Source organism: Lithobates pipiens, unplaced genomic scaffold, assembly GCF_037356315.1.
Source record: "Lithobates pipiens isolate NorthernLeopardFrog02 unplaced genomic scaffold, aLitPip1_a1.2 Scaffold_3, whole genome shotgun sequence".
Taxonomy (NCBI): Eukaryota; Metazoa; Chordata; class Amphibia; order Anura; family Ranidae; genus Lithobates; species Lithobates pipiens.
Genome location: NW_027507790.1, coordinates 179,540,101 through 179,558,273, shown reverse-complemented (window position 1 = coordinate 179,558,273; position 18,173 = coordinate 179,540,101). Strand labels below are relative to the sequence as shown.

At 43.5% G+C, this 18,173-nt stretch overlaps 1 protein-coding gene across 4 annotated transcripts in view; it reads right to left on the bottom strand.

Annotated features, from left to right (window-relative positions):
• The window catches only part of IQGAP2 (IQ motif containing GTPase activating protein 2), a 401,604-nt gene that overhangs the window by 126,194 nt on the left and 257,237 nt on the right, over nucleotides 1-18,173 (bottom strand). For all 4 annotated transcript variants that reach the window (XM_077462564.1, XM_077462563.1, XM_077462566.1 and 1 more), the window contains one exon: nucleotides 16,649-16,812. In XM_077462564.1, coding sequence (XP_077318690.1) covers nucleotides 16,649-16,812 — 164 coding nt within the window. The remainder of the gene's footprint in view (nucleotides 1-16,648; nucleotides 16,813-18,173) is intronic.

The window sequence follows — 18,173 nt, the reverse complement described above, 5'->3', positions numbered from 1 at the left end:
ATGTACAGTTGGGGAATCACTTAGAGATCAGCGCAGCTGCCCACCTGTCATTGATTTGAGCAGGCTGCATGGGACACCTGTGAAGATTAAACACAGTTCGGTACGCCCCTATGAATGGGGCCTTACAATAGCATACAGTACATACCAAAATTCCTCTATGAGAAGCAGGTTATGATATTTAGTGAACACATAAGGACAGAAGATGGCAGTAGAATATGATTGTAACTAAACGTAAACCGAAACTGATGGAAAACATTCTTACGTAACAGAATTAAGTATCAAATAAATTTAATAAAAGGCAATATTGGTCTCTGTATGCAGGTTCTGAGGAATATGGCTCTGTCCTTTTCGTTTTCTATCCTCTTCTCTCTTATTTCCCTTTTCTTTTCTACTTTACAGTTTTTGCGTTAACCCTCCAAGAGGTCCCAGATATGGGTTTCTGCTTCTTTTTGGTTTTTATTTCATGAGAAAATTTCTCAGATGGCAAATTAAGGAACTGATCGATTATCGATTTTTGTTATATATATATATATATATATAAAAAAAAAAAAAAAAAACCTGCGCATAGGGTAACAATTTCACTAAAACAAACCGCTAGCATAAACTGATGGTGACAATTAGCAAAAAATTAAAGAATAAAATGCAACACTTCCAAATGTACAAAAGGCCTTCAAAGTGATCCATATACATTGGGGAACATATTTGACGACCTGCAGATTTTGCAAGTTTGTCCACTTACAAAGAAATGAAGGGACTATAATTTTTATCGTAGGTATATTTTAAAATGACAGATAGAATAACAACCAAAAATCCAGGAAAAAAAAACACGATACAAATGTTATCAACTGAGCTGAGGTTCAGTGAGTAAAACAAGTATTTGATCCCCAAGCAAAACATGACTTGGTGGAGAAATCTTTGTTGACAATCACAGATGTTAGTCATTTCTTGTCGCTGGTTACCAGGTTTGCACACATCTCAGGAGGGATTTTCATCCACTCTTTACAGATCTCTAAATCCTTAAGGTTTCTTTGCAGTCGGTTGGCAACTCGAAGTTTCATCTCCCTCCATAAATTTTCTATAGGATTAAGGTCTGGAGACTGGTGGCTAGGTCACTTCATGACCTTAATGTACTTCTTCTTGAATCATTCCTTCGTTTTCATCCACGACCCAGCTTCAGTGTTCTGGCTGAGGGAAGGTACTCATCCAAGATTTTACAATACATGGACCCATCAATTGGCTCCTCAATGTGACAAAGTTGGCCTGTACCTTTAGCAGAGAAACAAGCCCAAAGCTTAAGGTTTCCACCTCCATGCTCGACTGTAGGGATGGTGTTTTTAGGGTCATAGTCAGCATAATTTTGGTCTCATCCGACCACAGCACTTTCTCCCAATCCTCTGAATCATTTATCTGTTCATTGGCAAACTTCAGACAGGCCTGTACATGGGAAGGGGACCATACGGACGCTGCAGGATTTCAAACCATTTACAGTGGTGTATTGTGTTACCGATGGTTTATTTGTTAACTGTGGTCCCAACTGCCTTGAGATCATTCACAAGCTCCTTGTGTGTAGTTCTGGGCTGCTCCCTCACTTTTCTTATGATCATCTTTACCCTACGAGGTGAAAAGTTGCATGGAGCTACAGACAGATTGATGGTTTAGAATTTTTTCCATTTGTGAATACTCGCTCCAACAGTTGTCTCCTCTCCAAGCTTCCCGCTGATGGTCTTGTAGCCCATTCCAGCCTTGTGCAGGTTTACAGTCTTATCATGGATGGCCTTTGACAGCGCTTTGGTCTTGCCCATGATGGTGAGGTTTGAATGGAAGAAAGATTCTGTGGATGGGTGTCTTTTATACACATAACAAGTTGTCATTAGGAGTACCTTCTTACATTTAATAGGGCTAACCTGTGTACCACAGTAACACATGTTGTAGCCAGTCTGTTGGAGAAAGAATTAATGTTGGTTGGTAGGGGATCAAATACTTATTTTACTCGCTGAGCTGCAACTCAATATATAACATTGGTATCATGTATTTTTTTCTGGATTTTTGGTTGAGATTCTATCTGTATCATTTAAAATACACCTATGATAACAATTATAGACCCTTATTTCATTGTAAGTGAACAAAGTTACAAAATCTGCAGGGGATCAAATATACCCCTGGTGTATAACAGTTCTTCTATGAGTGGTAAAAAGATCCTATATCAACACCACAGCATACCGGCCTCTTACCTTCAAAAATGGACCATCGAGCTATAAGTGGTCTAACAAGGCTCAATCCTCCACCTGGTATGGTCAGGTTACTAATAGCACAAGATTGTAGTCCAGTCCTGATGTCCCCTCTAGACTCACCATTGGATGTTAATGACATGCTTGAATGGTCCAGAAAGCTTTGACAAGGTTAGAGGGGACATCAGGACTGGACTATAGTCTTGTGCTGTTTTTTAGGAACCTGACTGTACCAGATGGAGGATTCAGCGTTGTTAGACTACTTATAGCTTGGTGGTCCATTTCTGAGGATATGCTGTGGTGCTGGTGCAGAACCCTGTTTACAGCTGATAGAAGAACTCTTGTTACATGCCCGGGGTGCTCGCCTTGAATTTATATGGATCACTTTGAACGACTTTTGTATACTCAGAAGCGCTGCATTTTATCTATTTTTGATTACAGTGGTACAAATACGGTCTGTTTGGGGATATGGTTGTCTAGCTTGGTGGTCATTGCAGACTGCCTTAAGACTTGTATTTTGTGACCCTGTAATTTGCTACCTGCCTGGGCATAATTCCTTTAAATATAGAATTAAAATAAATAAGAAGCAAAAAATGTGAAGGCAACAAATGTTAGAAATGATTTAGAAGCTACTTTAATATATAGGGGAGTTCAGGGTAAAAGTTGGCGCTAGGGGGCCAACAACCTTAAATTGTATGTAAACCCCAACAATGAATTTCTTTTACTTGTTCCCTTTCATCTGTTAAAAATAACTGATCGGATCTTGCCACAAATTTTCTTCGGTAATAACTTGCTCCCTGAAGCACTACAGAACCAATACCTTCCATGTTATTGACAAAAGGAGGGGTGTGGAGTTTCGGAGTCCTAGCTTGTTTCCAATGTCTTGATTTTTAGGGTGAGCAGGTGTTGTCATCCTAAGATAGGAAGTGTCTAAAGCTGGCAATACGCTATTTGCATATTGTCCAATTCCTGAACAAACTAAATAACTGTCAGAAATTTGCTCAGTAGGTGGCTTTGTTGGCCATCTCCCATCTAACATCCCTGGATTTAAAAAAACAAAAACAAATCAAAGGTACCAAGCAATAAATTGTTGGAAGTACAGTAGCTGCATCCAATCAGATGCAGCAATTGTTTGGGTATTTTGACAGCAACTGGGCCAGCAGTCAAAATACAACAGCTGCAGCATGACATTTATGTCAGATGAAAAAAAAGGAAAAATTGTTTGAAAAAAATAAAATGAATTCAACCACCACATTGCAGGACTGGTGAGCTGCAATATATAAAATCTTTTTGCTTTTGGGTTGAGCTACACTTAAATTCTGATTTTTTAAAAAAAAAAAGAAGTCCATTAAACAATATAAGGCGAAAGCAACTCTCTGCACGGCAACGGTGCAAACAGCACTGGAGGAGTCTGGAAATTTAAATTCCCCTTTACTGAAATTTTTCTCCCTATGCTAGTTTCGCCAGTATATTTGTGTATTGATATTAAATCCCCTCTCAAGCATCTGCTCTCCAGAGAGGAGGTCTGTATGGTCTGGTAAACACAGAATTGAAAGCGTTTTATCATATCTGTTCAACAAATGCAAACAAAGAATAAAATAAAGCTGTACACCCAGCTAGAAATATTGGGAGCTGGTAACTTCCTGTACTTTCTGCCTCCACATGGTTATCAGTTAGCATTATTTCATGCTATTTCCACAAAACACCTCTCCCATTCTGGAGGAGAGAGGTAGGTGTTATGGAATCCTGACATGGTGTTAGGTAGGCTTAACACCCCCCTATCCAAGGGTGATACTACCTCTCAGTATGATCGTCATTCTAGGACAGAAAAGGAGTTGATGGCAGGATTACCAGGTTAAAATAAAGGGTAAAAAAACGTGAAAAAGGGGGGGGGGGGGGGGAAACATGAAAAAGAGAAAACCAATGCTGCCACCATATCGAAGGAGTAGTAAGCTAGTTTCTTAGGTTTGCATAGAAATTAAGTTATTCTTTTTGTACTAGAAACTATACTACAGAATTATGACGTTACAATCCTAAAAAGGCAGATCAGAGGGTTTTCTAGTCCTAGTGCATCACTGGACTGATATATAAGCACAATATTACCCTCACCATTCTAATATCCCTACACTAAAGAGTTTGTTTTAATTGGGCTGAAAGTGTACACTGGGCCCTTCCACACTGCAATTATAATAAGTAAAACACATTGACAGAGCAAAAATAGCTTCTAGTTTCCATGGAGTTAGTGAGAAGAGACACTTTACAATGACAACAGAATAAAGCTGTGTGGTCGGAGGCGAATAGAGAAAATGTTAAGCGATAGATAGTTTATGTTCTCCTCAATTCCAGGAAAGGAAGAACTGTCCTTGGTCTTTTTCTTGTGGCAGAGAATTGCAGAATTACTATAGTTAGAATGTGGAGGCATGTCTGAACAAAGTCAGCTTTGGCTTTGTGACAAAAGTTTGCCATAAGGGTGGCAAAAAAAAATGCAAACTTGCTTAACAACCTAGATTACACTTAAAGAGTTTGTATATACAATTCATCCAACAATTTTCCTTTGGGAATGACAAAGTATTCTGTTCCAAAATGGTGCTGGTAGATTGCTAATTGGGGTGTTGTAGTGGCAATACTGTATACTTCTCCAAAGTAATCGTTTGCATTGGCTGCCCCGTCCTAAATCATTTCCTGACAGTCATGTTGTTGGCAAGAATGAGAATTTACTTTTAATGCCCTGGTAGACCATAGAGGTATGAATTATCTGACCTCCGAGTTGCCAACTGTTTCTCTGTGGGCACCTTTGATGTTTCATTGTGAAGATGTTTTGTTGGAGGAAGGATAATTGGCACTGTATTGTCTGTATCATCTTTTCTTCTCAAATGTGCAATTATGTACATGTTGAAGTTTGTCTACACTGTCCTGGAATGCCGTATGGTTTACTTCTGATAAAGTTTTTTTTTTTCTTTAAATCAAAAAGAATTTAAGGTCTTTTGTAGTCTATTTCAGAAGTTATGAACCAAAAAAAAAATCCTTACAGTATATGGAAGGTCCATCTTTGGTCCACAGTATAGACTGTCATGTTCCCATCTAATGAAGAACAATTTTATGCACAAGAACACGTCCAGGATAGATAAATGGAGCTGCCCTGATATTAAGGGGAAATCTAAACTGGTTGTAAACCCCAAGATATGCCAGTGAAGCGACTACCATCAGGGGATACACAAATGAAACAAATCTTCCTACACAATTTGTACCTATTTGGAGTCTTCTCTCCAGCCTTCAAAAAACATAGATCAAAGGCTATTTATCAGCTACTGCAGGCAGGGATCTGACATCACACACTGCACAGCACTGAGAGGAGTGTGTGTAATTGGAGACCTGAGCGGAGGGAATGAACACTCTCTCTACAAATAAACATGCAAAGTAGAGGATGTTGATCGCCTACTGTGTGCTAGGGGCAAATTCTGTGATGTCAACATAACCCGTCTGACTTGAGTAATGCCGATAGCAGAGCAGGCAGAAATCACACTAGGTACAGACAAACATTCAACTATCTCGAATTCAAATTTTTTTGGGAGTAGTAAATGATTAAAATGCATGCAAAGCATTTCTTTTTTTTGGCAATTTTTTGGGGATTATCCCATTTGGAGAGGCTTCTCTTCCTGGAGACACAACAGGAAGTTAGAGGAAATCCCTTCAGAATGACAGGGTGTCTACCCCTAGACAGCTGTCACTTCATCAGTTGTCCTCCATGGAATACTATCCCTCACCCCCCATTCTTATATCTGCTACCTGCCAGCTGTGACAGGAATAGACTTTTGGATCTCCCATCACCTACTGCCTACTGTGAGCGTCAGCAGGGCAAACGGAGGGTGATTTTCCCAAAGAGGGAAACGCATGACAATATTTAAAATATTCCCAAACCTGTCTAAAACAAAAAATAAATGCTTTGGCATTAGATAAATTGACTCTTTCATTCACACTGAATTAAACCCCTTCTCACCCATCCAATTGTAAACCCAGAAAGTTCCCCGTGCTGCTGAAGCATTGGTTAAGCATTTTTCTTTTTAGGTTGCAGCAGAGTGCACTAGTGGAAGCAAATAGTAGTCTTAGGTACTAAAAAGAAGACAAGGGGATAGACCTGTGTGGTCCCTAATTATGCGATCACCATGATTATCCAATCATAGGGATTACAGGTAATGTTTTCTACATTAACAACATTTCTCCCCCCCTCCCCCAATCCCTGCAGAGTAGCTTGACAATGGCATTACATTTTATCCTCAGCCCTCGTTAGGTTGGCCATGGATGGTAGATATCTAAATGACAGAAAAACACCTACCCATCCTCCAGTGACGTGTATGCTGCACAGATCCACATAGATTTTTCTTTACCTGTGAAAACCGTCTGGCATTTTGCCACGATCATTTGGTTTGGAAGACTGATGCAGGTATGTGTCTGCGTTTCATAGCTGAAGCAGTTTTCCCCTCATCTCGCCAGAGACCGAGTCTCTGCAACACGTAACACAGTTTTAAAATGTGGTGATAGAGGACATGGAAAAGCAATGGAAATGTATGAAATAGCAGTTTTATGAGGAACCGAAAGACAAATTGTGCTGCAGAATTGTCTCAAACACAATGACAAAATGAACACGTACTATACAATCAACAATTTATTCCAATACAGAATAGGTCTCATTTATCGCCACTTTATCACCGAGATGGATGTATTTCTTTATGAATCTGTAGCACCATACATACACTAAAAGTGGCACAAAGAAGAACTACCTGAATTCCTCGGATTCATCAATTTGTCACATGCACAATGTTGCGTGGTTTTCGTGAATTCAACAAAAAGGCTTCCGACTACATACTTCCAAAAATGTGGCGCAAATTCCTCATTGAATTGCCCTCATCATGCTCGGTTTTCCTGGCTATACATACATCGGAGAGTAATTACTGTCTAAAGATTGATGTTACTGCTCTTTTAATCAACAGGATTCTGCTTCTTTTTACAAGCAGAGCAGCTGCAATGCAATGCGATTAGATATGCTTTCACATGTGTTACCATTCATCCCTAAGGAAAGTGCTTTTGCAGGAAACCACAGGAAAGACTCGGCAAGCTGCAATTTTTTATTTCCCGCTTGTTTTATTCTTACTGCAAAGAAACGCTAACATAACCTTACAGTTAGGGTCAGTCCTCCTGCTATAGCATTGCTATGAGTCATGTGTATACGTTGCTCCATTAATCTAAAGGAGTTGGATGGTCGCCCACTACCATCAATGTTTGTCAGTTCATAGCCTGCTATTCCACATAAACCAACCAATGTTTATATTTACCTTTCATCTTGCAATGATGTAGAACCTTACTTAAACAAGCAGAGATCTACATCCTATTTCACAGCTGGGCGAATTTCAAACACATGATTAAGCAACAATGACATGATTAAGCAATGAAGGATCTAGTGTTTGCGGACTGCTGAGGGGGTCAAACATGTTCCCTGCCGGAACAAAAACTGATAAAAAATTTTGTTATATGGTAGATACATAAGCTGCATAAAAGCAATATACAAAAGGAGTGCAAGGTTTCTTTACCGATTGCCTTGCCTTCCTGCTGACTGAAGAAATGTGTACGATACCCCATTCACTTCAATATGTAAGCCTACAACTTCCACATGGACATGGAAGAACACTACAGCATGGGATAGTCACAAAGCTGGGTGCACATTACACATGGGCTGCTTCCATCATCCTCCACCTAAATATTAAAGTAGAACTCCAATAAACTGAAAATAGCACTGTACTTTACAGGAGAAAAAAGGAGTAATAAAGTAGCTACGGTGAGGGAAAAAGTGTTTGATCCCTTCGCAAAACATGACGTAGTACTTGGTGGCAAAACCCCATTGTTGGCAATCACATAGGTCAGACATTTCTTGTAGTTGGCCACTAGGTTTGCACACACCTCAGGAGGGATTTTATCCCACTCTTCTTTGCAGATCCTCTCCAAGTCATTAGGGTTTCGAGTTGAACATTTGATACTGTAACGCAAACCTTTAGCTCCCTCCACATATTTTCTATGGGATTAAGGTGTGGAGACTGGCTAGGCCTCTCCAGGACCTTAATATGCTTCTTCTTGGGCCACTCCTTTGTTGCCTTGGCCAAATGTTTTGGGTTATTGTCATGCTGAAATAACCATCCAAGCCCCATTTTGATTTCCCTGACTGAGGGGGGGGGGGGGGGGGGGGGGTTGTGTTCTCAATCAAGAGATGACAGTATATGGTCCCATCCATTGTCCCTTTGATGCAGTGACATTGGTCTGTCCCCTTAGCAAAAAAATATAATTTTTTTGGTCATATTTACCTGTAAAATCCTTTTCTTTGAGTACATCATGGGACACAGGAGCCAGGATAATATTCATTACCTACTGGGTTATACTCCATCTCCAGGTGAATGGACACTGGTAGACCAAAGGTCTTCAGACAGGAAGTGATCCCCTATATAACCCTTCTCACACAAGAAGCACTTCAGTTCTGTAGCAAGCACCGACTCCTCAAAAAAAGGGAGGGATCTGTGTCCCATGATGTACTCAAAGAAAAGGATTTCACAGGTAGGCATAATGAAAAAATCCTAAATTTTATTTTTCATACATCATGGGACACAGAGTCGGGCTAATACTCATTACCTACTGGGCCATCCCAGAGCAATAGCCTTGAGGGGAGCACTGAAAAGCAAGTAGCAGTCTTACAAATCGGAGCCACATATACCTGATGGCGAAAAGCCCAAGAGGTTCCTACACCCCTGGTAGAATGAGCTCTCACCCTAAATGGAGGAGCTTCACGTTTCAGACCGTAGGTCTGAATGATCAATTGACAGACCCAATTTGCACTGAAAGCCTTGGAGGCTGCCTGACCCTTTTTGGGTCATTTTGGTAAAACAAAAAAAGGTGTCTGGGTAAATTTAGTATTTGAGGTTGGAGAGTTCACTATATACACCACCTCCTTTAACCAGTTGCCGACCGCCGCACGCCGATGTACGTCGGTACAATGGCACGGGCAGGCATAAGGACATACATGTACGTCCCTTGCCTCCCGCGGGTCGGGGGCCCGATCGGGCCCCCGCCCGGTGCCTGCGGCGGTCGGTATTCGTACGGGAGCGATCCCGGACGAGGGGACGGCCATTCATTCATTTCCACCCCCTCGCGATCGCTCCCGACGAATAGAAATCCCCGGTGACATCACTTCCTCTCCTGTAATGTAAACACAGGAGAGGAAGTGATGTATTCTCTCCTCCGTGTCGGTATTTTTCGTTCCGACACGGAGGAGAGCGGATCAGTAAGTTGCACCAACACTCACACACACAGTAGAACATGCCAGGCACACTCACACCCCCCCTTTACCCCCCCAATTACCCCTGCCCCCCAGTCACAGTGACACCAATGTCATTTTTTTTTTTTTTTTTTTTTTTTTTGCATTGGTGTCATTTGTGACTGTAATAACTGTTAGGGCAGTTAGAGTTAGCCCCCTTTAGTTCTAATGTACCCCCCTAACCCCCCCAATAAAGGTTTAACCCCGTGATCACCCCCCGTCGCCAGTGTCACTAAGGCTGGGTTCACATTGCAGCGGTTTATGAGAACGAATGTGATTCGCACCGCACTGCAGTGCAAATCACATCCGATCTCTGTGCGATTCGAGTTCAGCCATTCGCCGCACCCGCCGCACCCGCCACACCCGCCGCACCCGCCGCAAATTCGCACGGGACCCTTTGTTTGGCCCGCAGCAGAATCGGATCGCATGGGTGTTCACACCATGCGATCCGAGTTTGCAGATCGCACTGCGATATGCGAACTGATCTGGGGGTGTCAGTAACATTTCACTGACACTCCCAGCAGTTCGCATAGGGCAGTGTGAACTGCCGCCGGGAGGCATGCGATGCGGGAACCCGCCGCGGATTCGCGGCGTTTCCGCATCGCTCCAGTGTGAACCCAGCCTAATAAGCGATCATTTTTCTGATCGCCGTATTAGTGTCACAGGTGACGCTAGTTAGGCAGGTAGGTATTTAGGTTCGCCGCAGCTTTTTATAGCGCCAGGGACCCCCATATACTACCGCATAAAGCCCCCTGATTGCCCCCTAGTTAACCCTTTCACCAGTGATCACCATATAACTGTTACAGGTGACGCTGGTTGGTTAGTTATTTTTTTATAGTTTCAGGGCACCCGCCATTTATTACCTAATAAAGGTTTAACCCCCTGATCACCCGGCGGGTGTCATTTGTGACTAATAACTGTTAGGGCAGTTAGGGTTAGCCCCCTTTAGTTCTAAGGTACCCCCCTAACCCCCCCAATAAAGGTTTAACCCCGTGATCACCCCCCGTCGCCAGTGTCACTAAGGCTGGGTTCACATTGCAGCGGTTTATGAGAACGGATGTGATTCGCACCGCACTGCAGTGCAAATCACATCCGATCTCTGTGCGATTCGAGTTCAGCCATTCGCCGCACCCGCCGCAAATTCGCACGGGACCCTTTTTTTGGCCCGCAGCAGAATGGGATCGCATGGGTGTTCACACCATGCGATCCGAGTTTGCAGATCGCACTGCGATATGCGAACTGATCTGGGGGTGTCAGTAACATTTCACTGACACTCCCAGCAGTTCGCATAGGGCAGTGTGAACTGCCGCCGGGAGGCATGCGATGCGGGAACCCGCCGCGCATTCGTGGCGTTCCCGCATCGCTCCAGTGTGAACCCAGCCTAATAAGCGATCGTTTTTCTGATCGCTGTATTAGTGTCACAGGTGACGCTAGTTAGGCAGGTAGGTATTTAGGTTCGCTGCAGCTTTTTATAGCGCCAGGGACCCCCATATACTACCGCATAAAGCCCCCTAATTGCCCCCTAGTTAACCCTTTCACCAGTGATCACCATATAACTGTTACAGGTGACGCTGGTTGGTTAGTTATTTTTTTATAGTTTCAGGGCACCCGCCATTTATTACCTAGTCTCACTAGTGTACCCCTAAATTTAGGGGTGTCTACTTTCCAAAATGGGGTCATTTGGGGGGGGTTTGTGCCATCTTGGCATTTTATGGCCTTCAAAACTGTAACGCCCTTAGAAAGCCTGAAGGCGGTGCTTGGTTTTCGGGGCCCCGTACGCGGCTAGGCTCCCAAAAAGTCCCACATATGTGGTATCCCCATACTCAGGAGAAGCAGCAGAATTTATTTTGGGGTGTCATTTCACATATGCCCATGGCATGCGTGAGCAATATATCATTTAGTGACAACTTTGTGGAAAAAAAAAAAAAAAAAAAAAAAAAGTTTGTAATTTTCCCGCAACTTGTGGCAAAATATAAAATATTCCATGGACTCAACATGCCTCTCAGCAAATAGCTTGGGGTGTCTACTTTCTAAAATGGGGTCATTTGTGGGGGTTTTGTGCCATCTTGGCATTTTATGGCCTTCAAAACTGTAATAGGTAGTGAGGAGTGAAATCAAAAAATTACGCCCTTAGAAAGCCTGAAGGCGGTGCTTGGTTTTCGGGGCCCCGTACGCGGCTAGGCTCCCAAAAAGTCCCACATATGTGGTATCCCCGTACTCAGGAGAAGCAGCAGAATTTATTTTGGGGTGTCATTTCACATATGCCCATGGCATGCATGAGCAATATATCATTTAGTGACAACTTTGTTAAAAAAAAAAAAAAAAAAAAAAAAAGTTTGTAATTTTCCCGCAACTTGTGGCAAAATATAAAATATTCCATGAACTCAACATGCCTCTCAGCAAATAGCTTGGGGTGTCTACTTTCTAAAATGGGGTCATTTGTGGGGGTTTTGTGCCATCTTGGCATTTTATGGCCTTCAAAACTGTAATAGGTAGTGAGAAGTGAACTCAAAAATTTACGCCCTTAGAAAGCCTGAAGGCGGTGCTTGGTTTTCGGGGCCCCGTACGCGGCTAGGCACCCAAAAAGTCCCACATATGTGGTATCCCCATACTCAGGAGAAGCAGCAGAATTTATTTTGGGGTGTCATTTCACATACGCCCATAGCATGTGTGAGCAATATATCATTTAGTGACAACTTTGTGTAAAAAAAAAAAAAAATTTTTTTTTTTGTCATTATTCAATCGCTTGAGGCAAAAAAATAAAATATTCAATGGGCTCAACATGCCTCTTATCAATTTCCTTAGGGGGTCTACTTTCCAAAATGGGGTCATTTGGGGGGGTTTTGTACTGCCCTGCCATTTTAGCACCTCAAGAAATGAGATAGGCAGTCGTAAACTAAAAGCTGCGTAAATTCCAGAAAACGTACCTTAGTTTGTAGATGTGACAACTTTTGCGCAAACCAATAAATATACAATTATTGACTTTTTTTTTACCAAAGACATGTGGCTGAATACATTTTGGCCTAAATGTATGACTAAAATTGAGTTTATTGGATTTTTCTAATAACAAAAAGTCGAAAATATCATTTTTTTTCAAAATTTGCGGTCTTTTTACGTTTATATCGCAAAAAATAAAAATCGCAGAGGCAATCAAATACCATCAAAAGAAAGCTCTATTTGTGGGAAGAAAAGGACGCAAATTTTGTTTGGGTACAACATTGCATGACCGCGCAATTACCAGTTAAAGCAGCGCAGTGCCAAAGTGTAAAAAGACCTCTGGTCATTTACCAGCAAAATGGTCCGGTCTGAAAGTGGTTAAATAAGTAAAAAAAATTACCAAGACAGGATTGGAGTTTAAAGGTGAAAACAATCAATGGAAATTGATATTACAAAAATACAAATTTTATTAAACAGACACATTTAAAAAGAAAAATAATTATGTATATATATATATATATATATATATATATATATATATATATATATATATATATATATAAAAACAAAAACACGGGGAGCATAATAAAGCTCAGTGGTCATAATACAAAAGAATGGTTGCCTCTACATGTTTCACCACAATCGTGGCTTCTGGAGCTTTTGTAGGACCTTAAAGCGGGAGTCCGCCGTTTTATTTTTATTTGTTTTTAAAAGCCAGCAGCTACAAATACTGCAGCTGCTGACTTTTAAAATAATGACACTTACCCGCCCAGCACGCCCGCAATGTCGGCACCCGAAGCCGATCTCTTGATCGTCTCTCGGGTGCTGTCGCCATCTTGGGTATGGGAATCAGGAAGTGGAGCCTTGCGGCTTCATTTCCCGGTTCCCTACTGCGCATGCGCGAGTCGCGCTGCGCAATAAGGATGGTCCCCGCTGTCTCTGGGATACGTGCGTTTCCCAGCAGACATCGGGGGACCTTCGGAAAGGGGCGTAGATTCTGCGGAAAGGGGTGTAGATTCTGCAGATATCTATGCCGGAAGTGGGTGCCGATATCTGTACTGTACAGGTACCTGCACCCCCTCCCCCCTGAAAGGTGCCAATTGTGGCTCCGGAGGGGGGGAGGATTGCAATGAGCGGAAGCTCCACTTTAGGGTGGACCTCAGCTTTAATACATTACCACCCTTTAAATGATCACAGTTTTAAAGAATCCTCAGGGCCTACCAAGAGGTCCAATGAGGCATCCGTTCCAAAAATGAGGGTGGGGAACAAAAACCCTGTAATCACACCCCATTATAGTGATAAGTTAAGGAATTGATGGACTGATACTAATATCCTCCCACAGATGCAAACATGTGCTGGCAGAAAACTTCAAAAAGGGACTGCGCTATCTGAGCACTTCCTCTTTTGAGAGTACCAATGTTGCTTAGCTTGGTATCAATATGATACCTTTAAACCAGGAAAGGTCAAAATAGTTGGTCTAACCCAAGGGATTAGCCCTTTTTAACGGCCTCTTTAGGAGCATATTAGTATCAGTCCATCGGACTCCATCCGAAAGGACTGCATCAGTAGATACTTGTTCAGGGATCTTGGGTTCAAAATGGGCCATGTGTTCCAGTTTGGTCTCTGAACTGTAAACAGGTTTGAGTAAAACTCTGTGCCCCTTTTTGGATACCGGAACCTCTACAATCACTCCTTGATGCACTAAATGATGTAGTGCCTGAAGCAATAGGTTTCCTTTTGGAGGATCCAAGGGAACACTGGATCTTGAAAACCTGAGTGGGGGACTCCCTCCAACACCAGCTTGTAACCGTGAGATATAATGGAGGTGACCAACTCGTACCAAATTATTTTTCTCAAAATTTCCACAAAGTGCAGCAGCCTCCCCCCCACACTCAATGGAGTGGGGGCGTCCCCTAAAAAAGAAGGGCATGGTGCTGGGTTTAGAAGAATCTTGGACCCAGGGGTTCTTCTGGCTCTGTGGCTTATGCCTGGCCCTAGCACCCTGTTGGCAGGGGAACCACCTTGATGCTGAAACATAGGAGGAAGCAGTCCCTGAAGTTTTAAACGGGAGTCTTAAACTCCCTTCCATGGAAAAGTTTTATCCCTCTTTTGCCTTTCATTTCGATTTTAAACTGAATGGGTTGTTCTACAAGGTTTACAACCACTTGTAAATAGGCTGGGTTCACACTTATACGATATAGATGTGGATTTCTCCGCATCCAATTTGCATGACAGGAGACTGTGCCTGACTCTCAAAGGAGCCGGTTCTCACAGCTCCGGTGCAGCCACGGTCTGCATTGGAAAAGGGTCCCGTGCGCTTTTGGCTCTGTTTTAGGTGCAAATTCAGGCAAAAATTCAGAACCGAATCGCACCCGAAATGGTGCACCGGGACGCATTGGACCAACTGTCACATCTGTGCGAACCCAGCCTTAATGTAAAATTACCTTTTTCTTAAATTGTTTATTTCAAATGTACAGTACTGTGCCTGACCTGTTTTAAGTGCAATGGGTCTCACTTTAGAGAGAAAAAAAGGGCTTTGATCATGCATATTTATAGTGGAAACCAATGTTTACCATAACTCCAACAGGAAGATTAAAAATAACCATGATGGTATGGGTCTATTAAAAAACAAATTTTATTTTTTAAACCAATTTTTGCACCTGAAACTGACCTGATATTAGCCTCTTGCAATCCCCTGCACAGCAGCGCTCAGAGAATGGCCCGGCATTGCAAGCTGTGCTGCTCATGCACTGCTCAGTTTAGAGTGCCAGAAAAAACAGCGAGCAGGCAGGTAGGGGCATTTTATTGCATATGAGACAGCGCATGTCCCTTCGTCAATAAAAGCCTGTCTGCTTGCCTTTTCTTACAGCGGAACATTAGTTATGCTTTAAGAACAAAAAGTCACCAATCATTTCATTCACATAGAAAAGAGAAATTTCAACTCTTCCCCCAAATTAGTGCGCAGGCGCACCGAGCATGCCGCTAACGGCGATTATGCTGTTAGTTGCGGCTCCCGCGTGCACGAGCGGGAGTGAGGTCATCGCAGTTCCGGCCAGTCACAGAGGAAACCACTCCGGGATAGATGGCAGCGATGGAGGAGGAGAAGAACGAGGGTCACTTCGGGAGCTTCCATCTCAGGTAAGTTATTCATAATGAGCTAGTATGCTATGCATACTAGCTCATTATGCCTTTGCCTTACAGGGTGTGTTTTTTTTTTCCCTGCCTTTACTTCCTCTTTAAGGCCAGCTTCAAAACCCTAGGCATCATGAAGGACCTCAACTTCAGATGGATGTGTCAACATATCCAACAGTGATATTTTACGCAAGCAGTTTTGATTAATAGTTACTGACGGTAGTATACAATTCATTTAATGTAATGAAGCAATCTGTAAAAAATAAATAAATAGAAGCAGTAGAATTTCTAGGCATCGCCTGTTCTAGCCCAGTCTTTTTCAACCCAAAGGAACCATTAAAATAAGTTTCAGGCCTCAGGGTAACACTTACTAAAACCAATAAATCAGAGGTCAATGGGAAAAAAATACCCTTACCTTGGTGGTCAGTAGGAAGAACACAACCCTTTCAGAATTCCACCCTTACATACAGCTAAAAACATAATTGGTGTTATGCAGCTGGGTTTACCAAGTGGTGTTGGCCCTGAAATTATGGAAGCACAGTTAAATGAGATGTTGATCAGCCATAGATAAGGAACCCCTAGGAAACCACTGGAGGAACCCTCGGGTTCCACTTATCTCTGCTGGGGAATGGCTGTTCTAGCCTCACAAGAGGCTAAGAGTTTGAAGGGTATATCCTGCCCGCTTCTGCTCCTCATTACTAAAATACATTAATGGTGTCATCAGGGGTCGGGGTCTAGGAATAGAATAGCTGTCCACAAAGACACTGTGTAATGGATGACAATGAGGATCTTTGCAAAAGAACAGCAGCAGAAAGCCTGACTTGTCTTACACTGTTTGCAGGTAACCTAGGTCCACGTTAGCATAACAGCTAATGTTATAATGGAGTACACATAAACCACAGTGCAAGCCTATTACAAAGCTTGGATCCCAGAAACAATCTCATGACAAGTAAAATAATAGCAAAACATTTATTAGCATAGAATGAACTAATCATACCTTGCATTTTTGGGCCTTGGCCTTATGAAGCACATCGTGGTAATGCCAGGAGTTTTCTGGTATGACTTCTTGAAGTTTAGCACTTGGAGACAAAAGTGCTTCTAAAGTTTTATCAGGAATACCTTGTTCAAGGGCTTCATTAATTAAACCGATGGCGACAATCCCTGCAAAACCATTAATTTACCATTGATTTAAAGAAAACCAGTATTGGGAGATTTATGCATTTATAAAAAAAAAAAAAAAAAAAAAAACAGCACAGGATTCATTCACTTAGTGTAACGCAAATTTTTCATTTGTTTTGTAGTCTGTGTCCCCGCTGATGAGATAGAATCCGCTTTTGATCATTCTTACTGAAACAGAAAGTTATGTGGAAATCCTACAATTAAAGCCGCGTACACACGTAGCTAGCTGTCCGACGTACTTAGTCTGGCGGACTTCCCGCCAGACTGTCCGTCGGACTTTCCGAACGGGCTACTTGCCCACACACGGCACTTTTTCAGCGGACTAATACGGCGTACTAAGTCCACCGTACTATCCGCCCTACTTTTGAAATGAACGGACTCGCCCACACATGCGGAGGAAAGTCCGCTCATTTCGAGCGCGTCTCCAGGTAGGCGGGGCCCGCGAAGGAGACGTCGCTGGCCCCGCCGCCTGGTATGGACTTAAAGGGGAACCCCAACGCCGGAAAAAAATCGGCGTGGGGGTCCCCCCCAAGTCCACAACAGACCCTTGTCCGAGCACGCTACCCAGCCGGCCAGGAAAGGGGGGGCGAGCGAGCGCCCCCCCCTCCTGAGCCGTACCAGGCCGCGTGCCCTCAACATGGGGGGTGCCTTGGGGAAGGGGATGTCACATGGGTTCATGTCACAGGGCGAGAAGACCCCCGAAGATGGAAGACCCCCGGAGCTGTGCAATAAAGTATTTTATCTCGTGTGTTGTGTTTTTTTTGTACTTTTATTTTACAGGTGAATGGGTAGGGGTACATTGTACCCCATACTCATTCACATAGGGTGGGGGGCCGGTATCCGGGGGCCCCCTTATTAAAGGGGGCTCCCGGATTCCGATAAGCCCCCCGCCCGCAGACCCCGACAACCAACGGCCAGGGTTGTCGGGAAGAGGCCCTTGTCCTTATCAACATGGGGACAAGGTGCTTTGGGGAGGGGGGGCCGCGCGGCCCCCCCTTCCCCCAAGGCACCCCCCATGTTGAGGGCACGCGGCCTGGTACGGCTCAGGAGGGGGGGCGCTTGCTCGCCCCCCTTTCCTGGCCGGCCGGGTAGCGTGCTCGGACAAGGGTCTGTTGTGGACTTGGGGGGGACCCCCGCGCCGATTTTTTTTCCATACCAGGCGGCGGGGCCAGAGACGTCTCCTTCACGGGCCCCGCCTACCTGGAGACCCGCTCGAAATGAGCGGACTTTTCTCCGGGCGGGAAAAGTCCGCTCATTTCAAAAGTACGGCGGACTGGCGTACACACGGCCGGATTGTCCGCCGAAATGCGAGTCCGGCGGGAAGATTGGAGTGCAACACGGCA